The following is a 24,340-nucleotide window of genomic DNA, read 5'->3' as shown; positions in this document are numbered from 1 at the left end:
CCAGGGATCGTGGCCTCAAACACAGGACCTAGAAGGGTCAGGGTGCAACAGCTACCAGGTGGAGCTGTGCGGCGGTGGAAGTAAGATCAGAGGCACACAGCACAAATATGTCTTGGAGCTATGCTTTTCCAGCCCTAGCTGTGGCTGCCGCCAAAAGTGCTGGGCCTGGACTGGATCAACACCTAGTACAGCGATAATTTTACATTAAGCTAAAAACAGTTTTTCGATTTTAAATTAAAAAATATATATATTTTGTTTTAAAAAAAATCATACATTCAAAGAATTCACATATCAATTAAGTGGACACTTTGCAAAGTGTTTAAGTACATTTTGTTAAATGAAAAAATAAAAACTCCAACTGACTTATTAATGGGAATGAGAAAAGTAATCTTTAAAAAGCAGCACTATCAAACATTGAGTTCATGGTGTTTATATCGTATATCTGCACAATGAGCAACACACTGCTTCCACAGCGCCTGTAGTGGTGCACATGCGACAGTCTTTTTTAGGGGCCCTCCAAAGACCTCCTTCTCCACGGATTTCCTCACTACCACCCTCCAACAGTATACTTCGTCTCTCAAATGCCCCCTCTCACACACCATAAATTTGTTGATCTGAAAGAAACAGTTATTTATAGATTCCCTACGTTAGAATACCCCTATGCGTCAGATTGGATCCAGAAAGTTTTTAGTCAGCAGTACCCCTACGAGTTGGAAGGTGGCGTCTGTTGGCTCCGGCTTCGTGCTGGTCGCCAGGATGTGGTAGCTACTTAGATGCCGCCCTCGCATTCTGACGTCAGTTATTAATTTTCCCCTCTAGCCAGCAGAGATCTGGTAGAAAGCGGTACCACCAGTCACTTTTCGACTGACTTTTTTTGCAGACTTTTTTTGACACAGATTTCCTGTCTTCGATTCCTGGTGCATATCAGGCATGCCTGGCTTCAAGGCTTGTGGTTCCTGTAGCCGACTGATGTCTGTGACTGATCCGCACTGCATGTGCCTGTTCTGCTTAGAGTGTGACCACGACCCCAAGTCAGGCTCCGACTGCTGGACCATGAATCCAGAGTCTTGGCGGGAGTGGTCCCGAAAGCTTCTCGAGGCCCAGCAGTCGGCTCTGCGCCGTTTGAGGTCTTGGATGTGTGATGGTGGACGAGAGACTGGTCACAGAGCTGCCACCATCATTTATCTTCCAAGTCTATGCACTCGGGGTCAGGTAAGTCATTGCAGAAGAAGTCGAAGAAGCATTGTCGCTCTTCGACTTCTCCCCATCCGTCGGCTGACGAGACGAGGGATGCGGGTGGTGCCACTCCCACGGCTCCGTGTACGGAACCTGAAGGGTCGACTCCAGCCTTCCCTCCCTCCCTTCCCGGGACCCGTAGCGACCCCTGCTTAGCTTTGCCAATTTTTCGAAGTGATGCATGCCATCTTTGGGCAGCCCAACTCTGTAGACGTGGAGCAGAACCAACGCCGGATCCGACGCCAACGGGTACTTTTGTGCCCTTGTTCTACCCTGGCTCTATTAGACCAGATTGGCTGCCAGAAGAGGGCAAGGAGGACTGGGATCGGTCTGGAGTCCCTTTAACTGACCAGTTAGGCTATTAACCGGATTGGAGAGCTTGGGGAAGCCAGTGATCTGGATACCTCTCCAGACCTTGGCATGTTGTTGTCCTACCGTGGCTAAGGAGGAGGGGGGGTCTAACGCCGTGGTATTGTGTAGGGCTGCTGAGGCTCTCCGCCTTGGGCTACCTGCAGTGGCAGTCAGGACTAACCCCCTGACAGAGGTGCTTAAACCGGCGGCGAGCTCTTCGGAGCCTCTGCTACCGTTTAATGAATCCCTCACCGACATCCTTTTGGGCACCTGGTCCGGGCCCAACACAGGGGCTCCTATGGATAGGATGATTGTCCGACGCGACCCATTTTTCCTCTCACAACACCCCACCCCTGGGAGTTTGGTGTTCCAAGCTTCCACCTCCAAGGGCCTGATAGGGAATCCAAAAAGCTGAACCATCTTGGGAAGAAGATGTTTTTGTCCTTCAGCTTGGGACTGCGGTCAGTAAACACTGCATGTCTGTTGGACCGTTATAGCCACTCTGTGTGGGATACGGTGGCACAAGTGCTGCCTCAGTGGCCGAAGGAAGCCCATGCGGTTGCAGAAGGGAGAGATGCAGCAAAGTTTACCATCCCCTATGGGCTGGATACCGCCGACTCACTAGGCAGGATGATTTCCACGTTGGTAGTCCATCGACGCTACGCCTGGTTTAGGTCGACTGGTTTTTCTGGGGATGTTTAACCCACTCCTATGGACATGCCCTTTGATGGCTGTCGCCTATTCTGCAGCAAGGCAGTCAACGCACTGGAGCGCTTTAAGGACGCTGGGGCTACAGCCAGGTGCTTGGGCCTCTCCACCACCGCCCCTGCGTGTCTACCTCTTGCCCCTTTCATGGCTACGGAAGGGGTGCCCCGCCATGTCCCGCTCAGAGCCACAGGCCCACGCAAGCTGTTCAGCCCCTGCACGTCTGGAAGACGGAACCACCGCCGTGGTTCTGGGGGCCAGTGGGCGGGCCAGTCCACCACAGCCCCCTCTGCCGCAGCCTCCATACCCTCCTAGTCTGACCTTTCAGGGCCACCAATCGCCAGTGGGCGACAGGATTCGCCGTCACCTCCCCAACTGGCACACCATCACGTCGGACAGGTGGGTTTTGAAAATATTGCGAAGGGGCTACTCCCTCCCCTTCGCGACTACCCCATCATCCATGCCACCTCAGTACCATGGCATGTCGGAGGATCATCTGGCCCTTCTCCAACCGGAGGTTTCGACACTCTTGGCCAAGGTGCCATTGAGTTTGTTCCTGTCCCAGAAGTAGGTCGTGGTTGTTATTCCCACTACTTTTTGGTGCCCAAGAAGGACAAAGGCCGGCGTCCTATCTTGGATCTCAGGGACGTCAACCACTTCCTCCAGGAGGAGAAGTTCAAAATGTTGACACTATCTCAGGTCCTGTCTGGCCTCGACCCTGGAGACTGGATGGTAGCGTTGGATTTGCAGGATGCTTACTTTCACATCACAGCCCACCGGCGTTACCTACGGTTCACGGTAGGCCATGAGCACTTTCAGTTTACCGTGCTCCCCTTTGGCCTTACCAGCGCCCCTCGGGTGTTAACGTAAGTGATGGCGAGGGCCGCAGCTCATCTTCACAGGTCAGGAGTTCCAGTCTTCCCCTATCTCGACGACCGGCTGTTGAAGGCGGGCTCGCCCCAGTATGACACCTCCCACCTCCAGCCTACGGCAGACCCCGCTGGGGTTCTCCATCAACGTGCCAAATTCACATTGGACTCCCTCTCAAAACCTCCTCTTCTTCAGAGCGGTTCTGGATCCGATGTAGTTTCGGGTCTATCCTCCCGAACAGCGAGTCCAGGATATTCGGGCTATGATTCTGATCTTTCAGCCTCTATCCCCGGCTTTGGTCAGGATGACACCCCAGCTACTGGGCTTGATGGCCTGCTGCACCCTGCTGACATATGCATGCTCTACAGTGGGATTTGAAGTTCCAGTGGGCACAACATAAGGGGAACCTGACCGATTGTGTCCAGATCTCAGAGGGCACTGCACACCAATTGCACTGGTCGCTAAGGAAACAGGATTGGGACAACTGCAGATCCCTCTCCCTTCCCCAAGGAGAGTTCACTGTTGTGACCGATGCATCACTTCTGGGATGTGGCGGCCACATGGGGGTGGCGGAGATCAGAGGCCTCTGGTCTCAGGCAGAATCCCGGCTCCACATCAACCTTTTGGAGCTTGGGGAGATTCATTTTGCACTCAAAGCATTCCTTCCCTCTGTCTGGGGAAGCGTAGTGCAGGTCTACACAGACAACACCACCGCCGTGTGGTACAGCAACAAACAAGGTGGAGTGCGATTGTGGACCCTATGTCAAGAGGCCCTGCGCCTCTGAACATGACTGGTACATCAGGGCATATTCCTGGCAGGTTCACTGAATGCCACAGGGGACGAACTCAGCCGCAGGTGCATGATGGATCACGAATGACGTCTTCACTCGGAGGTGGTTTAAGGTCTCTCTCAACAATGGGGAAAGTCTTGGTTAGATCTATTTGCCACCGAAGAGGACGTGCAATGTCAGCAATTCTGCACGTTGGAATTTCCAAAGCTCTGCCCGCTAGTTGGCGCTTTTCGTCTCGAGTGGAGTTGCAGTCTTCTATATGCCTTTCCCCCTATAGCACTTCTGGCCAGATTGCCGAAGAAGGTCAGGTGCTACCGGGCCCAAGTCATTCTTGTGGCTCCGTATTGGGCACGAAGCGTCTGGTATCCCGAGCTACTACACATGGCCATTGACCCTCCGATCAGACTGCCTCTTCGGGAGGATCTTCTGTTGCAGCAGCAGAGGATGGTCCTCCACCGTACCCGTCCAGCCTCCACCTCCTTGCTTGTAGATAGCAGCGGCAGTTGACGATGTTTGACTTGCCTCCTGAATTCTGTGACATTATCTTGGCAGCCAGGTGTCCCTCCACTAAGATGGTATACACCTGCAGATAGAACACATTTGTGACATGGTGCACAGCAAAGGCTGTGGATCCCCTTTCTGCCCCTCTTTCTGAGGTTCTCTTGTTCCTCTATTCTTTGGCCCAGCAGGGCTCTGCTCTGGGCAATATAAAGGGCTACCTGTCGCCATTTCAGCCTTTCTTAGGCTTCCTGATCAGCTTTCTCTTTTCAAGTCCCCTGTTGTAAATTGCACCAGTGGGACTTGCACTTGGTTCTTACATACCTTATGTGCGCTCCCTTTGACCCGCTACATAACTGTCCTCTCAGGCTTCTGACTTTGAAAACGGCCTTTCTGGTGGCCATCACCTCTGCGCGCAGGGTGAGTTTATGTGTCCCTTCCTGCACATAAACAATCATTCAAAAAAATGACGATTTGCAACTTCTATGTGTGCTGCACAGTGCAGCACATGGAGAAGTTCACAATGCAGTGCATATAGAAGTTACAAATCGCCATTTGTGATTGTTTATGTGCAGCAAGGTGTTCCTTTCTGCACATAAACAATCATTCCCTCAACGCAGGCCCTCTTGCACTATAGTGCAAGGGCGCCTGCGTTGGTACTAGGCAGCTTACTTTAGCGACAGCACTAGTGATAACGCAGGTGTGCACCGTATCTTTGTAAATACGTGCATCCCTTGCGTTTTCAAAATGGCGGAGCGTGGAGTTAGCATTTGGTGCTTAACGCCACGCTCTGCCATTCCCTTTTAAATATACCCGTATTTCTACCCAAACAAACCATTTTTTGCAACATTAGAATAATGAAAGCTCTGGAAAAAAGCATAAAGTTCTAACCTATACTGTGCAGTTTCCAAGGAGCTCTTTGATAACAATTCGTAGGTCACTGTGCTAAATTAGGATTGTAACTTATGAATTGCAAGTAACATAAGGATCTCTGTGACAAAAGCAGTAACCACTTGAGCTATCCACATAAATACAGTTCTGTTACTTGCATTACCTTCTAAGTAACTATGTTGCCATGCTCTAAAAACTGTGTAACCTTTGTAATGATGTAACTTGTAACTGTGATCTGATACTCATGTAAAGCGCTCTGATACCCCTTGACCAGCCAGTGCTATATAAAACCTTTAAAATAAAATATGATAAGTCAAAACTGCCACTCGACAAAGATTCATCTCTCTCCAGCAGGAACATTAGTCATGTGTTATCTTGACATTTTATTGTTGCCTGAAAACTGCTGAAGGCACAGCACAGCCCTAAAACATCCTGAAAATACATATTTGAACAAGGTTTCAAATACGATAATAAACGAAACGAGGCTTGGTAAAAGAGTATTAGCCAAGCCATTAAACAAAATAATCAGGAGTAACAGGTTTATTTCACATTGCCTCGTGAAATGCTCCATTCTTAAACGTAATGAAGCAGCAGCCCCTTTGTCTCTGCGGCATGTCCTGGCCCTTCTCCTTCTGCAGCCTGCCACAGAAGAAAGAGGAGATTTCTCACCTAGCTAAAGAGACAATAAAAGTACATTTTGTCGACCCCACACAGCCGGTGTGAAAACCCCTGCTCGTGGTGACGGCAAAATGTCCTTTTATTGACCCTTTTGCTCCTGGAAGCGGCCTGGGCGCTCTCAGAGACAATCTGGGCGCAAGAAGAGGAAAGGCTGCCCATGCAGGCACGCAGCCTAAAGGGAATATAGGTTCAATTATATTGTAACTGCTCCAACTCTTTTTCAGCAGGGTGGCTAAAGTTTTGCCTGCTCTATCACCCTCACCAAACCGTAGAGCAGTAGTCTCCTTATGTAGGAGTCTGGCTTTGCTATTGGCAGTATCCTGATATTCTGACATCTTGCCCGAATGTGCACAAGATAGTGTGTCTGCCTCCTCAAAGAAGCAATGATCCATATCATGAATCAGGATTCAGTAGCCTGCGCAGGTCGCGGAGGACAATGATTGTTTTGATATACAATTACCCCAACTGAAGGCCTTGAATGCCTTCCCAAGGAGGCAGGACGAGTCACCGTCCCTGCGTTGTGTAAAGATTTTGACTGTAGTTCAACATATCTAGGCCCTAAACAGGGGGAACTTGCAGCATGTATGAAGGAAGCCACCATGTGAATCCTCGGTTGAGCCAGAGAGTGGGCCACTGGTGCATGGTCTGAAAGCATGTATGATCAATGCTATACACTTTTCGTGCAGCTAAAGATGTCACAGGTGACTTAGAAGATAAAAGAGGTACGTGTGTTCCTGGGTGGCAAGTTGGCCACCTGGTGAGTACTCAAGAGTGGTGGGGAAGTGGGGAATACCTCCTTTCGGAACTAGGACCCTCACACACTCAGCAAGCTGGGTGTCATGCTTCATGATATGGGTCTGCTCCTCGTCGAGCCAATGCTGCAATGCTCGACAGGCACTCATAAAGGGTCATCATGCAGCGGAGCGGGTTAGGTGAGCCGGACTGCTCTGAGCGGGAGCAGCGACACTACGTTCAGTGCCCATATACTCCGCTGCGGTCTGATGAAGCAGCACTTTAATCCTTAAGAGTTTGGTTGCTTTTCTCCGGGGCAACGTTCTACCCAGAGAAGAAGTGGTATGTAGAACCACACCACACACTGTATATAGTTTTCATTTTGTCACTAGGTCCTGAGGAAACGCCAACTATTCTATCTATTAGAGACATTTTATAGGCGAGAAACATGTTGACCACTAAGGGGTAGAGCATGATTTTTGTCAGATTAAAACAAAATAGCCGCCCTTCTTTTTACTTTTTAATCAGGTTGTGACCTCTCCAGAATAAAAATAATTATAGAGGATTCCCTTACCTGTTTTAACCCACACACCACATCTACATCTTACCAGGCCCTCACTCCCACGCCACCTATATAGCAAGGAACAAAAGATCTCTGATAAAGAGCCCCTATATGGGTGCCCGTCGAGCATTGCACCACCGGTACGATGAGGAGCAGACCCATATTATGAAGCATGACACCTAGCTTGCTCGTTGTGTGAGGGTCCTAGTTCCGAAAGGAGGTATTCCCTACCTCCCCACCACTCTGAGTACCCACCAAGTGGCCAACTCGCCACCCAGGAACACCGTACCTCTTTTGTCTTCTAGTTCTACCCAGGGCAAATACGGTGGACCTTTATCAAGCCCTCATTGCCCCCCTTGTTGTTTACTAAGTCACAGGTGACTTACCAGTAGTCAATGCAGGACCACGCGTTACAGGAGGTAGTCACACAAATGCCATCAAGGTCAAGTGTGTGTCAGGTGTGCCAGATGCCTGAGATCGGAGGCATTCTAGAATTCCAAACACCGTGCCCACGCTTCAGCTTCGGCAACACCATCGCAGACTTCATTGCTCCCCTAGCCTAAGACTCCAAGTACTATATTTTTCTCTGTGACCTAAATTTTCACAGCAACAACAACACCGCTCACCTCCTCGACAGTATGAATAACCTCAGATTCACCTAGTCACACACTGGACTCCATCTTCACCTCGTGCAATGGCGCAAGATTCTGCCACAGCACTGAACTCTCATGGACTGACCACTCCATTGTCCCCTTCAGCATCTCCAGCCCCCACACCGCCATCCCTAAGGTGGCCAGCGCCCCCCTCTGTAGGTGCAACAACATTTCAGAGAGCAGCTGGACGGAAGCCCCCAACACCTCCAACCCCGTTACTGTTACAATCCCAACCAGGGAATTAAGTACTTCAACGCCTGGATCATCATTTGCGCCAACAGCATTGTCCCCATCAAGAGTAAAAACCAGAGAAAATCCTCCAAAAAGGACAGCTAATACACCCAAGAACAGAGACTGCTAACAGCTGGAGAGGAGTTGGGGTGCCAGCAAGGACACCTCCGACGTGGCAGCTTTCAAGACCGCCCTCAATCTCTTACACCACCTGCTGAGGGCAACGAAGAAGACAGCCGTAGCCGCACTCATCGAAACCTGCGCCAACTACACCAAGGAACTTTTCAACATCTTTAAAGAATTCTCCAACACGGCTGCCAGCGAAAACATCACACCCTCACAAGAGCTGTGCATCAACCTCACGACTTCTTCCATGACATGGTCGCAACCATATACAGAAACTTCAAACCCCAACCTACACCTACGAACTTCCGCAACAGATACACCATCACTGCGACCAACACAAACCATAGACTGACCACCTGGAACCTCTTCACCCAGGACACATCCTACACCATGAATACCATCCACTCAGGAGCTCCACTCGACCCATGTTTGCACCACATCTTCACCCTCTAAAGCCAAAGAATCGCCCAGGAAGTCACCCCCTGCTCAACACTTCTATCAGCCCTGCAACATTTATTGACACCTGGAAACACGCTGAAGTCAGACCACTTCAAAAAACCCTCTGTTGACCCCAGCAAACTCAAAAACTACTGGCCAATCTTCCTACTTCTAGGTACTGGAAGAGATCTTCAACAAGCAACTTATGAAAAACAGAAGCAGAACCAGCTACACATCGCCTCGCAATCCGGCTTCCGCGGTAATCACAGCACTGAGACCGCCATGAGCGCAGCCACCAATGACATCCGAACCCTCCTTGACAGAGGAGTAAACAGCAGCTCTGATCTTCCTCGTCCTCTCGGCTGTTATCGACACTGTATCCTACCACACGCTGATTGAAAGATTCCACCACATCGGCTTCCAAGGGGACCCACTCAGATGGATCGTCTTCTTCCTCACCGGAAGAACCCAGAGGATCTACCTCCCACCATTCACCTCTGAACTCAAGAATCTTGCCTGTGGTGTCCTCCAGGGTTTATGCCTCAGCCCCACACTCTTCAACGCATTAATGACCCTGCTGGCCAACATTGTTCTGTCTCAAAATAATTTTCTACGCAGACTACACCCAACTCATCCTCTCACTCACATATGAACCCCACCACCACCACCAGGAACAACTTCCACAGATGAATTTACAAGCGTTGCTGAGTGGATGAAAAACTAAATGCTTCTGAACAGGGAAAGGACTGAAGTACTGATCTTCGACAACAACAGCTACACTTGGAACGACTCCTGGGGGCCATCAGACCTAGGGACCGGCACCTACTCCCTCCGACCACACCAGGAAATTCAGAATCATCTTTGACAACAAGCTCACCATGGAATCACAGATCAAGGTATTTCACTGCTTTCCTTTTTTTAAAGAACTGGATTTCCTATTGAACGCCCTCATCTGGTGTAATAAGCAATGCCACATTGCCCTCCAGAAACTGCAGATACTGATGGACCGAGAAGGTCTTGGTGCCCTATGTTTCAAGACATACTTTTTAGCAGCCCAACTAAAATGGCTATCACGTTGGATTGCTAGGCGCTATTTGGGTGAGACATGCAGTGAACAAGGAATTCTGCCGGTGTTAATGGACCGAGGCCTTCTCCTTCATAATGTCCTACCCCCATCACCCTGGCCTTTACAGGTAGCGGTGGCCCGACATGTATGGGCTGTGTCCATTGCCTCTCGTGGGAGATGCTGGCATATGCCCCTGCGCTGCCCCTGATGAGACCTTAGATGGTCGGTTTTTATCATTCGGCCATCTGACTGCAGACTACATCTTTCCCCAGGGCAATTCCTCCTTCATAGGCAACTCACCAACACATGTCACATCCAGTGGAATTCCATGGAAGTGTAACCTGCTACACACCCAGTATTGCACACCATACTTACCATGGGTGGCGGCGTTACCTTATCACCTGGTTATACAATGGAAATAGCTTCCCTTGATGTGCTTAGACAGAAGTGGACAATTTTGGATGAGTACTCCACAATAAGGAATGGGCACAGGCTTTAGAATTCCCCCAGCAAGTATCACAATGTACAAGCCTGCTTTACATTCTTTGTGCTCCTCCATGCCAAACGTGCGCTCAACCTTCAATGGCGCTCCCCAACAGCCCCACCAGTGGTGGCATGGTACGTGGCAGTGCGCAAGTGGAGGGCAGCTGAGGAGGACACCCCCTGCTATGAGGAAGTATGCAACCTACTCAAGTAACCCATCTCCCTTCAATGGGCTACCCTCTTTTCACACTTTTTATAAAGGATGGGAAACGACGACCTCCCCCCATGACTAAAGCGTGCCGTCCCTATGATCCATCACCTCTGAGATGGGAACTCCGCGTCTGAGCTTACCCGCTGTTTGCACGCGAAGGCGTCCCTCCACCACAGTACTGAGAAGAGCGGCCTCCAGTCGCCACCAGACCTAGCGGCCTGTTTGGAGGACGTAAAGAAGTGGATGATGAGCTCATGCCTAAAGCTAAACGACGATAAAACGGAGCTGATGATCCTGGGCCCAGCCTCCCCCGCCTCCATAGAGCTGATCTGGCCATCAAGCATGGGAGTGGCACCACCCCCCAGAGACAACATAAAAAGCTTAGGTGTCTGGCTCGACAAGTTTCTGAGCCTTAACACACAGGCCACTAAGATCTCAGCCACCTGTTTTGGCCTCCTTAGGGTGATCAAGAAAGTCCTTCCCCTCCTCTGTTTTGAGGCCAAACAGATAATTATACAGGGCCTCATCCAATCTCGTTTGGACTTTAATAACGCCCTCTACTTGGGAGCCCCAGACTACACCCTACAGAAGCTCCAACGCACCCAGAATTGTGCTGCCAGAGCGCTGCTGGGAATCCCCCGGAGGACCTCAGTAAGAATCGACCTAAAGACCCTGCACTGGTTACCTGTCAGGGACAGAGTAAAATTTAAATCGCTCTGCATCGCCCACCAGACATTCTGGGAAACGGGCCCAGACATCAATCGCCCCCTGATTTCTCCGTACAGGCCCAACAAATCCCTCCGCTCCTCAACAGCATTCTTGGCCGAGATCCCCAGAATCCGCAGAGCCAGAGCAGGAGGACGCTCCTTTTCGTATAATGTTTCCAAGCTCTGGAACTCCCTCCCTCTGCAGCTGAGGAACAACCCCAACCTGACTACTTTTCGCAAACAGCTAAAAACCCTGCTGTTTAATGCCTAATAAAGTAACCTCAAGGGGGTTTTTTCTGTTTTAGCGCCTGGACGCCTCAGGGCAGCTGCAGCGCTCTACAAGTCACATTTTCATTTCATTTCATTTCATTCTACCTGCCCACACACACACATCCCCTGTACAGACGCGACCTGCCACTGCCCGCTCACTCATTCACCCTACTCTTGTACTAGTTCATAGGCTTGCCCAAGATGAAATCAATACGTCTGTACACTCCGTCCTCTATACTGACTCAAAAGCTGAATTTGCCTGCTTTCTCACTCTATGCATGCTACGTAAAATCTTTTTGTGTCTACCCCTGCAGTCAGACTCGTCCTCGAATTTCCCTTATGAACCCACATCACTCCCCAATCAGGCAACTTCACTGACTCCCCATACAGAAGAGATGAACATTCAAGCTGCTCACCCACAAACTCCCACCGCCTGAACTTCCACCAACCGTCGAGAAGACTACACTCCACTTCCCTATCATTTCCCCACACACCCGTATCTTCAGAAGCAGAAGTGGGCAGTCAATCCTCCTTCTCTCACATCGCAGCAAACACCTGGAACAGCCTCCGCACATACCACTTGACCATTGCCTATTTACGGAATTCCAAAGGGCCTTTAAGACTTGTCTGTTCAAATGAGCCTCCGGCACCTGCAAGTTCCTGGGTACCCTATTGGGTGATTAGCCACGCTTTATAAATCCTGATTGAGTGACCAAAGTGTGTTTTTCTTAACTTTATAGAGTACTATTTTGTTTGTGCCTGTTTAGTGGGATTTGGAGAGTCCTTCTTTACGGAGTCCTTAATAGCCTGGTTCGAATGGGAATGCATGGCCAAATGAAATTCTAGGACAACCTGTGGATGGGTAAGGTTTGGGTTCAATAAGGAGCATTGAGCATTGGTGGACCAAGATAGCTTTAATAGCTTTAGAGTATACATTCAAAATTGGAAACTTCAGTCCTTCTCTGTTTTGGGGGGTGTGATGCCCAAGCATGTTTACTATTCCAACAGAATCTGGATAGTATTTTGTTAAATTTATGTTGAAGTCTTTGAAAAACTAAGACCACTTTGAAATTAATCTGCCCTTCTCTTTTTTTTTTTTGCAGGCCTCTCTGAACAAGCTGATGGATACTCTTGGCCAAGCCGAGCCATATTTTGTCAAATGCATCCGTTCCAATGCTGAAAAGGTGATGGCTGCGTACATTAGCATACTTCCAATAAGGAACACACTTAACAATTCATATCATATCCTTGAAGCTTTGGATCCTGATTGATAGTTATAGACATTAGAATTATCCCACCTGTGAACAGTATCATGTATCTATCTATCTATATATCTATATATCAATCTATCTATCAAAGTTTAAAAAGGCACATGTATTTTAAATGCCGTCCTACACGCTTCCACCCAGGACTCAACTTACCAAATTCTGTAATCTAATTCTAAACTCCTCCAATGGAATTCCCTTAAATAATAGTAATACTATACACCTGGCAAGATCAGCAGTTAAAAACGTACTCACAAAGAGGTCAATGGGTTCTTACTAACCATTCAAGTAACCACCAACTAGTGATGGATATTATCAATGAAAGTGGTCTGTGCTGTACTTTGTGCAGCTGAAAGTAATCTTCAGTGCTCAAGTTCCCTGAAGACACTAGAATGAAACATTTCCTAGCTATCGTAACGGAAAGTTTCAAATCTATTAAGGACTTGGAGGCAAGGATTATGCCTTCTCTCTTCACTTTATTCAAACAGCAGCCTTTTTTAAAATAACAAGACTACATTTCCCATGAAGCATTGGTTAAACTGTAGTCAACAAAAAATGTCCAATAGAAACAGTCCTGGATCCTCCAATCATTCACTCCAGCGTTCACATTGTCTGCCCTCACTGGCCCTTCCTCCTCTTTCTTTGCACAAAGTCAGCCAGTAACCAAGTTTCAAGCGTCTTGTTTGCTCGCATCCGAACCTACGAGGACAAAGCGATCATCAGTTCCCTGAAGGAATCTAATATAACCAATCATGATATTATAAGGCAGACAACCAAACCATCGTGGAGTAAGACAGAACAGTGTAAGGTTCAATCTGAGATCAATAGACCAGCAAATGAAACAGCAACATTGACATTGCATAACAACAATAAGCCATCAGTCCCAAACAGAAACAAACAAATATACTTACTGTAGTACGGGGTGGGACATCTTCTAGCAATCCCTAGTGCGGGATAATCCTCGCCTCTGAGTCCTTAATAGAATTGAAACTTTGTTACGATAGCTAACATTTTGTTAATCTATGTCAGGACTGGAGGCGAGGATTATGCTAGTTTAAAGCTTGCTCAACATGAGGTGAGCAATGTCCAGCACTGGCTTTAAGTAGAACCTCTTAAAGGTAGAGTCCGATGACCAGTCAGCCGCGTTGAGGATATCCTCCAAACGGGCACCCAAGCCAAATGCTTTCGAGGCCATTGCTTCTCGAGCCGAGTGAGCCCCAAAGTCCTTGAGGCTTATGCCTGCTTCCTGCATGACCCACCTAACCCAACGGGCTATTGTCGGGGAGGAAACCGCCTTAAAGTGCTAGCGTAGAGAAATGAGAAGCTGGCGCTCTCCTGGAGGCCTGAATGTTTCGTCATCTTCTCATAGGCATTTAAGCAACGAACTACACACAATTTCGGTGAATCTGGGAGTTCCTGATACAAGATGACTCTGGCATGACATTTAGTTTGTCTATGCAATTTAAAGGCGACCCCGGATGGGGAAAACATCCTGGAGGAAATGTCCAGAGCTCTAACATCAGACATGCGTCGACAGGAGATCAGACATAACAACATCGCCAGTTTCGCAGACAGCTCTTTGCGCGAGAAGAACCTGTTGGGTTACCAGGATAAAAAGAAGTTGAGGACCTGGTTTACATCCCATAACGCTGAGTAATGCCCCGGAGAAGCTTGCAGACGAGGGGATGCTTCCCAACCGGAGTGTTATCAAGTGGCAAATGTACTGCTGTGAATGGCTGAACGTAAGGAGTTGATAGACTGGTAGGCCAAACCATTAGAAATAAAATGGGCCCAAAAATTCAGGACGTATACTATATCTGCGTCCAAGGGATTGGTGTTCCGCCGCATACACCAACTGGACCATCTGCCCCAAGCGGATCTGTGGCGTTTGACAGTACTGTCCGCCCATGCTCTTGCCATGAGTTGTTCAACTTTTGCTGAAAAGCCTGGGACTTCCCAGCATCGCCGGTAATCCGCCATGCTACAAGTCGTAACGAGTTCTGCAGGACTAGAGGATGAGGATCGTGGTCGTGATGTAGAAGAAGATTCGGAAAGAGGGGGAGTAGGACTGGAGAATCCCAGAAAGTTCCAGAAGAAGTGGAAACCACACCTGAGACCTCCAAAGGGGGGAGAAGATCACTAGTTCCGCTCCTTGCCTCCTGACCTGTGCCGTCACCTGTGATATCTTTGCAAAGGGGGGAAATGCATACCCGATTTCCAGACTGCAATCCTGGAGAAGAGTATTTGTGGCCTCTGGCAAGGGGTCCGGTTTCCAGCTGTAAAACTGCGGGAGCTGGAAATCCAGCCTGGAGGCAAACAGGTCTAATGAAAACTTCCCCAAAGGTCGTTCAACGTCTGAAAAACCTTTGTGTGTAGCTTCCATAGGCTGGAGCCCCTGAAGTTGCGTAATTGGAAATCTGCTACAAGATTCTCCCTACAAGATTACTCTGCTGTCACCGATAGATGGTGATCCAGACAGTACTGCCAGAAGCTGGCGGCCAAATCGGAGAGGGCTTTGGATCTCGTTCCTCCCAGGTGGTTGATATAACGGACTGCAGAAACATTGTCCATTTTCAAAAGAACTAAGGACTGAATGGACTCTCTCGTCCAGCATCACTCTGCGAATGAGTCTGCCATGAGTGCCAGACAGTTGATATGTAAACTGCGTTCGTCTGGAGACTATAACCCTCCTGTAGAAAAATCTCTGCACCTGGCTCCCCAACTCATGGTGCTGGCGTGCACCTCTATGACCAAGTCTGGAGCTGAGCCGAAAATAGGCCTCTATGTATTTGAGCCACCATTGAATCTCCTCCCAGGCTTTGTCCGAAAGGTTCACTTTGTGGGAGTAGGGACGCCCCTTCCGCAGATAGAAAGCTTTCAGACGCTGCAGCGCACTGTAGTGCAAGGGTCACGGAAAAATCGCTTGGATAGAGGCAAAAAGCATACCCACTATCTGCGCCAGATCTCGGAGGGATATCTGGTTTCTGGCGAGAGTCCGCCTTAGCTCGTTGCGGATCTTCGTGATCTTCCTCGGAGGAAGGCTGAGCGTGGAGGAATGTGAGTCGTTCACAAAGCCTAGAAACGTCAAACATTCAATCAATCAATCAGGAGTTTGTTAAAGCGCGACTACTCACCCGTGAGGGTCTCAAGGCGCTAGGGGTGGGGGGGGGGAGGGGGTGCAGGTTCCATTCCATCAAGGAGGGGATCTGTCGAAGAGCCAGGTTTTGAGGTTTCTTGCGAAGATGGGGAGCGATGTTGTCTGTCTGAGGTGGAGCGGAAGGGCGTTCCATGCTTTGGCCGCGAGGAAGGAGAAGGAGCGGCCTCCCGATCTGGTCTTTCTGGTGCGAGGGACCACGGCGTAGGAAAGCTGGGCTGATCGTAGGGTCCTTTGGGGTGCGTGGAATTTGAGTCGGCTGTTCAGGTATGCTGGTCCGGTGCCGTGGAGGGCCTTGTGTGCGTGGGTAAGCATCTTAAAGGTGATTCTCGCCTCGACGGGGAGCGCTGGGAGATGTGGCAGTGTTTTGGCAGGTTGAGGACCAGTCTTGCGGCGGCGTTCTGGATGTTCTGTAGCTCGCGGATGAGGTTTTTGTTTATTCCGGCGTAGAGTGCGTTGCCGTAGTCGAGTCTGCTGGTGACCAGGGCGTGAGTGACTGTCTTTCGGTGTTCGAGGGGATCCATTTGAAGGTCTTACGAAGGAGGCGGAGGATGTGGAAGCAGGAAGATGAGACAGAGTTGATCTGGCGGTCCATTTTGAGCTCGGAGTCCAGGATGATTCCCAGGTTGCGTGCGTGGTCTGTGGGGGTTGGCGGGTTTCCGAGGGCGGTGGGCCACCAGGTGTCGCTCCAGGCGTCGGGGTTTGGGCCCATGATGAGTACTTCTGTTTTGTTGGTGTTTAGTTGTAGGCAGCTGTTGAGAAGGGTAGAGCATCAACTTTGTTTCGTTGATAACAAAACCTAGACTCTGGAGCAAATTCACCGTCATCTGAAGATGAAGATGAAGTTGCCTGGGGAACGCATCCATAATGAGAAGATCGTCGAGGTAAATGATCATACGAATGCCCCGAGCTCTCAACCACTCCACCACCGGCTTGAGGACCTTGGTAAAGCACCAGGGGGCAGACTGGATAGAGTTGAATTCATAAGTCTGGCCTTGCCAAACGAACTGGAGAAACCGCCAATGAGGGGGAAAAGTAGGGATCACCAGGTAAGAGTCCTTCAAGTCTAGACAAACCATCCAGTCTGACGGACGTAGAATATCTCTGAGGCGGTGGATACCCTCCATCTTAAAGTGGCGGTAGACTAGCCATTTGTTAAATTCGCATAGATTGATCACAGGGCCTTTGCCCCCGTCTGTTTTGTCCACCAGAAATAAATTGCTGACAAAACCTCTTGGAGAAGCGAAGTTGGAACTACCGCCCCTTTTTCTAAAAGGGAGGCCACTTCCTTGTCTACCAAGGCGGAGTCCTGTAGGGAAAAAAGAATGGGACGGGCTTGACCCGTTGATGAGGGTTGCCAGGTATTCTATGCGAAAGCCTTGAACGGTTTGTAAAACCCACGTGTCCCCCGTGACTGAAGTCCATGCCTGGAAAAAAATTCCCCAGCCTCCCCCCTATTTTTCAGTGGGAAGAATGAAGTACACTCACCAGTGAAAGAGGCAGCAGCTTCTCTGTAACCTCGGCGTTTGCCTCTGCGACCACTGGAAGAGTAGAAGTTACAAAAACTGGCTTGGTATTGACCTCTGTTGAAGCCGTTTCCTCTGGGATGTTTGTTGGATCCACAGCCGGTTGAGCGGCCCCTACCTCGACCGGCCCGCCTGAAAACCTGGGGAAAAACCTTTTCAATGATGGTCTGCGCCTTATCTAGGGAAGTGAATGTATGTACGAATTTTCTCTGCCCTTTAACGAAAGGGGCACCAAAAAGGCCTCCTTGGGCAACTGTTTTGGCCTCCGAATCAGCTGAGTCCCCAAGGTTAGGGTCGACTTTGATGAGAAGAAAGCAGCGACGCTCCGTGGACAACGCACAGTTAGCATTGCTGAGAAACTCTATCGCTCTTTGCGCCCACCCCAAAAGGGAGTCGGGAGAAATGAGAGAACCTCATATCGAAAATTTTTATCAAAGGGCCCAGGACATCTAGAAGCTTATCCTGGCAAGCTTCCTTCTCCAAGGGCATCCTAATGCGCATGGCCACATATTCCGCTACCTTATCTGCTGGAGCCCAGTCAGAGGATCATGGATGAACAATTTCATCTGGATCAAACATGTCCGACCCGTCAGCCGGTGGTGCAGGAAGGAGGGGTCTTGAAGGACCTGGTTCTCTGTCGATGGTCTCTGCCGCATCCTGGGGCGCGGGTAAGGGGGTCCTCTGCAGTTGAGTAGCCAAAAAAACCTGCTTGTTTCCGGTCCAGGGAGGACCTGGCCTGCCAGTTCGGTCTGGACTGTTCCCATGGGGCACAGGGTCAAGACTGATTTGCATATAGCTGGGTCCAAACTGGGGTGGCGTAGTGGGCAAAAGAACCATGGATTTAACCCAGATCTTTTGACTGTGGGAGAATGTTTGCATTGTCAGCATTCCGTCCATCATTTGTTTGCTGTAACACGTTACTCCTGTTCGGGGCAGGTCACAGAGTCGTTCCCTTGGACGTTGTTCGCCTTCTTCAGGTAAGCACATGAAGTCACGGAGGCGTCCGGCCTCGCGTTGTCGTGATGCTGGTGCCTGTTCCTACGGGTCTTTACCGGACACGGCTCCACAACAGTCGACCCCCGTATATCCTCCATTTCCCGGCGCAGGGGCGACTAGGACCCAAATGGAGGCCTATTTGCAGGCCTTGCAGGCCATCTTTTGGTCGACTCCTCTCCTTGGCGTGACTTTGGGCCCTACAGAGGTGGTAGGGACTCCAATCAGTACTTCGCCAACGAGTTTACCCTTGGCGCTGATCGAGTACCTGTCGGAGTGTGGGTCGGAAACAGAAGCTAGCAGGCCATAGGTGCTCTATATTGTGAGTTTATTTGTGCGTGTTCAACAAGTATTTTATAAGGGGAAAGCAAGGAGCATGAAAGAAAACAAAGTCTGTTGAATCCGCACAGAAAAGTGGTCAGGGATGGTCGTGGTGATAGTTACAGTGAGGTGTCCTCTCGGTCATGAGTTCCTGTGTTCTTCGCCGCTGGTCGGGTTCACGTAGTACTGAGGGACACTCAAAATAAACAAGAAAGGAGGATGGCGGTCAGTACCTAGTATGCAATAATTTTATGGCCTCCACCACACCGAGTGTTAAAATTAATGGTGCATAAAGTGAATGGCTGGGCATGTAAAAAAAAGAGAGGTTTTTACGGTGAGTTAGGGGGACGGGACGTAATAACTACCCCCTTATCCCGCCCCACCCTCTGCCCAAATCACGTACCGCACTCCCCCGCAACTCTCCTGGCTTGCGGCCGCTCATCAGCTTCCTCCGGGAACCACCAGTCCTCTGTTCACTCATCTGGGGTCACATATATGGGGACCCCCTCTTGAATACTTTTGGCCAGGGAAAACAGAGGAAAACAACAATACAACAGAAGAAAATTCCCTCATGGCCTAAATACTTAACATCTTATCACTTAGTGTACGTACTTTTTTTAAAAAGTCCTTCAAAACATCTCAATAACACTTTTAGTTGTATTTATACTGATTTATATTTATACTGATATATTAGTTTTTTTCATTTATATCAAAATTTGTTTTATACTTTTTTTAAGTTCATTACATTCCTCTTACATCTTTTCAATAAATAGTAAAAATTGGATCGTCATACATGTACTTTTCAAATTACACATACAAATTCAAAGGAACAAAGGGCACCCTACTGAGCACACACCTGAACATACTAAAGTCCAAGTTCATAACCTGGCGTGATAGTTCACACAACAATATGTGATACCTTAGCCACAGAAGATAGAGAGGGTATTGGATGAGAAGTGATGTATGTGGTAGTGTGTGTATGGACAATGTATGAGTATGTTCAGGTGTGTGATCTGTTTATTGAATTTGTATGTGTAATTTGAAAAGTACAATCCTGAGAAACTCCTGAGGCGGAAAGCCGGGAGCAACGACTTTTTAAAACGTGTGCCCTATTTTACAGTGTATTTCTGTGTTTTTAATACCTGCGTGCACTTGAAAACCTTGGCATTACCGCGACAGCGCTCAGCAGCAGACAGCTGTTGTTGTTGCCCTAGTCCCGCGTCTTGCCGCCACTTCCTGGTTGAGGGACCCGCCAGACACGCCCACTGCGGCTGGCCACGCCCCCCCCCCCCCCCCCCCCCCCCCCCCCAGGCTCACATAAAAGCGCACTGACTACGAGCGTCGCCATCTACAATCCTGAGAAACTCCTGAGGCGGAAAGCCGGGAGCAACGACTTTTTAAAACTTGTGCCCTATTTTACAGTGTATTTCTGTGTTTTTAATACCTGCGTGCACTTGAAAACCTTGGCATTACCGCGATAGCGCTCAGCAGCAGACAGCTGTTGTTGTTGCCCTAGTCCCGCGTCGTGCCGCCACTTCCTGGCTGAGGGACCCGCCAGACACGCCCACCGCAGCTGGCCACGCCCCCCCCTCCCAGGCTCACATAAAAGCGCGCTGACTACGAGCGTCGCCATCTACAATCCTGAGAAACTCCTGAGGCGGAAAGCCGGGAGCAACGACTTTTTAAAACGTGTGCCCTATTTTACAGTGTATTTCTGTGTTTTTAATACCTGCGTGCACTTGAAAACCTTGGCATTACCGCGATAGCGCTCAGCAGCAGACAGCTGTTGTTGTTGCCCTAGTCCCGCGTCTTGCCGCCACTTCCTGGTTGAGGGACCCGCCAGACACGCCCACCGCGGCTGGCCACGCCCCCCCCAGGCTCACATAAAAGCGCGCTGACTACGAGCGTCGCCATCTACAATCCTGAGAAACTCCTGAGGCGGAAAGCCGGGAGCAACGACTTTTTAAAACTTGTGCCCTATTTTACAGTGTATTTCTGTGTTTTTAATACCTGCGTGCACTTGAAAACCTTGGCATTACCGCGATAGCGCTCAGCAGCAGACAGCTGTTGTTGTTGCCCTAGTCCCGCGTCTTGCCGCCACTTCCTGGTTGAGGGACCCGCCAGACACGCCCACCGCGGCTGGCCACGCCCCCCCCTCCCAGGCTCACATAAAAGCGCGCTGACTACGAGCGTCGCCATCTACAATCCTGAGAAACTCCTGAGGCGGAAAGCCGGGAGCAACGACTTTTTAAAACTTGTGCCCTATTTTACAGTGTATTTCTGTGTTTTTAATACCTGCGTGCACTTGAAAACCTTGGCATTACCGCGATAGCGCTCAGCAGCAGACAGCTGTTGTTGTTGCCCTAGTCCCGCGTCTTGCCGCCACTTCCTGGTTGAGGGACCCGCCAGACACGCCCACCGCGGCTGGCCACGCCCCCCCCTCCCAGGCTCACATAAAAGCGCGCTGACTACGAGCGTCGCCATCTACAATCCTGAGAAACTCCTGAGGCGGAAAGCCGGGAGCAACGACTTTTTAAAACTTGTGCCCTATTTTACAGTGTATTTCTGTGTTTTTAATACCTGCGTGCGCTTGAAAACCTTGGCATTACCGCAATAGCGCTCAGCAGCAGACAGCTGTTGTTGTTGCCCTAGTCCCGCGTCTTGCCGCCACTTCCTGGTTGAGGGACCCGCCAGACACGCCCACCGCGGCTGGCCACGCCCCCCCTCCCAGGCTCACATAAAAGCGCGCTGACTACGAGCGTCGCCATCTACAATCCTGAGAAACTCCTGAGGCGGAAAGCCGGGAGCAACGACTTTTTAAAACGTGTGCCCTATTTTACAGTGTATTTCTGTGTTTTTAATACCTGCGTGCACTTGAAAACCTTGGCATTACCGCGACAGCGCTCAGCAGCAGACAGCTGTTGTTGTTGCCCTAGTCCCGCGTCTTGCCGCCACTTCCTGGTTGAGGGACCCGCCAGACACGCCCACCGCGGCTGGCCACGCCCCCCCCGCCCCCCCCCCCCCCAGGCTCACATAAAAGCGCGCTGACTACGAGCGTCGCCATCTACAATCCTGAGAAACTCCTGAGGCGGAAAGCCGGGAGCAACGACTTTTTAAAACTTGTGCCCTATTTTACAGTGTATTTCTGTGTTTTTAATACCTGCGTGCACTTGAAAACCTTGGCATTACCGCGATAGCGCTCAGCAGCAGACAGCTGTTGTTGTTGCCCTAGTCCCGCGTCGTGCCGCCACTTCCTGGCTGAGGGACCCGCCAGACACGCCCACCGCGGCTGGCCACGCCCCCCCCTCCCAGGCTCACATAAAAGCGCGCTGACTACGAGCGTCGCCATCTACAATCCTGAGAAACTCCTGAGGCGGAAAGCCGGGAGCAACGACTTTTTAAAACGTGTGCCCTATTTTACAGTGTATTTCTGTGTTTTTAATACCTGCGTGCACTTGAAAACCTTGGCATTACCGCGATAGCGCTCAGCAGCAGACAGCTGTTGTTGTTGCCCTAGTCCCGCGTCTTGCCGCCACTTCCTGGTTGAGGGACCCGCCAGACACGCCCACCGCGGCTGGCCACGCCCCCCCCCCCCAGGCTCACATAAAAGCGCGCTGACTACGAGCGTCGCCATCTACAATCCTGAGAAACTCCTGAGGCGGAAAGCCGGGAGCAACGACTTTTTAAAACTTGTGCCCTATTTTACAGTGTATTTCTGTGTTTTTAATACCTGCGTGCACTTGAAAACCTTGGCATTACCGCGATAGCGCTCAGCAGCAGACAGCTGTTGTTGTTGCCCTAGTCCCGCGTCTTGCCGCCACTTCCTGGTTGAGGGACCCGCCAGACACGCCCACCGCGGCTGGCCACGCCCCCCCCTCCCAGGCTCACATAAAAGCGCGCTGACTACGAGCGTCGCCATCTACAATCCTGAGAAACTCCTGAGGCGGAAAGCCGGGAGCAACGACTTTTTAAAACTTGTGCCCTATTTTACAGTGTATTTCTGTGTTTTTAATACCTGCGTGCACTTGAAAACCTTGGCATTACCGCGATAGCGCTCAGCAGCAGACAGCTGTTGTTGCCCTAGTCCCGCGTCTTGCCGCCACTTCCTGGTTGAGGGACCTGCCAGACACGCCCACCGCGGCTGGCCACGCCCCCCCCTCCCAGGCTCACATAAAAGCGCGCTGACTACGAGCGTCGCCATCTACAATCCTGAGAAACTCCTGAGGCGGAAAGCCGGGAGCAACGACTTTTTAAAACTTGTGCCCTATTTTACAGTGTATTTCTGTGTTTTTAATACCTGCGTGCGCTTGAAAACATTGGCATTACCGCGATAGCGCTCAGCAGCAGACAGCTGTTGTTGTTGCCCTAGTCCCGCGTCTTGCCGCCACTTCCTGGTTGAGGGACCCGCCAGACACGCCCACCGCGGCTGGCCACGCCCCACCCTCCCAGGCTCACATAAAAGCGCGCTGACTACGAGCGTCGCCATCTACAATCCTGAGAAACTCCTGAGGCGGAAAGCCGGGAGCAACGACTTTTTAAAACTTGTGCCCTATTTTACAGTGTATTTCTGTGTTTTTAATACCTGCGTGCACTTGAATACCTTGGCATTACCGCGATAGCGCTCAGCAGCAGACAGCTGTTGTTGTTGCCCTAGTCCCGCGTCTTGCCGCCACTTCCTGGTTGAGGGACCCGCCAGACACGCCCACCGCGGCTGGCCACGCCCCACGCAGCCAGCTCACTATATATTATGTGTCTCTGCAGGAAGCGCAGCGGATGAGGGCAGCGGGCGCGACGAATGCGCGCCAAAGGCGCGCATAAGGCAAGCTCGTCTGCGCTCGTCCGCGCCTCGGCAGCGCCCGGAGCGCCTCCCGAGGCTCCTGTCCCCCTGTCAACCATTAGCCCTCCGCACCTGGCGCGTGAGGCTTTACTCCATCTTAGAGACTTCGCACATGAAGGTCATCTGTCCTTCTTGGACACCGCCTATCCTCTGCACGACTTTGCCTGCAAACACGCCCAAACACGCTAACGAAATCTCTCAGCTCATTGAAAATCACCATCTTGACGCTCTATTCCTGACGGAGACTTGGACCCACTCCGATTGCAATATAGAACTGGATTGGGCTTGTCCACAAGACTTTAAAATTCTGCATCTCCCAAGACCTAAGGGTCGGGGTGGTGGAGTCGGTATAATTTATAGAGCCTCCTGGTCCATAAAAACCCTTGTTATGGACCCAGTGGCTGGTACCGAAATACTTGGCCTCTCAATCGACTGCCACTCCGGAACAACTTTCACGGCTGTGATTTGTTACCGCCCGCCGGGAGCTTTCAAGTCCACTCAGCGTCAGTCGCTCCTCACCACTCTTACCAATATGGCTACCTCTCATAATAAATTGATCGTTTTGGGCGATTTCAACCTATGGCCTAACGGCAGCCTAGACTCCGCCCTTAACAATCTTCTACTTTCATGTGAAGGTATGGGACTTTCCCAGCTGGTTAATAAACCCACACACTCAGCTGGGCACCAGCTCGATCTAATCTTCTCCTCTCCCCAGCTAGTATTCCTGAGCGATATTCTGCCGATG

General features: G+C 50.4%; 1 protein-coding gene across 5 annotated transcripts in view; it reads left to right on the top strand.

Annotated features, from left to right (window-relative positions):
* MYO9A (myosin IXA) overlaps window positions 1-24,340 on the top strand; it is a 1,208,318-nt gene that overhangs the window by 756,707 nt on the left and 427,271 nt on the right. For all 5 annotated transcript variants that reach the window (XM_086959231.1, XM_086959230.1, XM_086959229.1 and 2 more), the window contains one exon: window positions 12,603-12,683. In XM_086959231.1, coding sequence (XP_086815357.1) covers window positions 12,603-12,683 — 81 coding nt within the window. The remainder of the gene's footprint in view (window positions 1-12,602; window positions 12,684-24,340) is intronic.

Source organism: Lissotriton vulgaris, chromosome 2_2 (assembly GCF_964263255.1).
Source record: "Lissotriton vulgaris chromosome 2_2, aLisVul1.2, whole genome shotgun sequence".
In the NCBI taxonomy this organism is placed as follows: domain Eukaryota; kingdom Metazoa; phylum Chordata; class Amphibia; order Caudata; family Salamandridae; genus Lissotriton; species Lissotriton vulgaris.
This window is presented reverse-complemented; position numbering and strand designations above follow the sequence as displayed.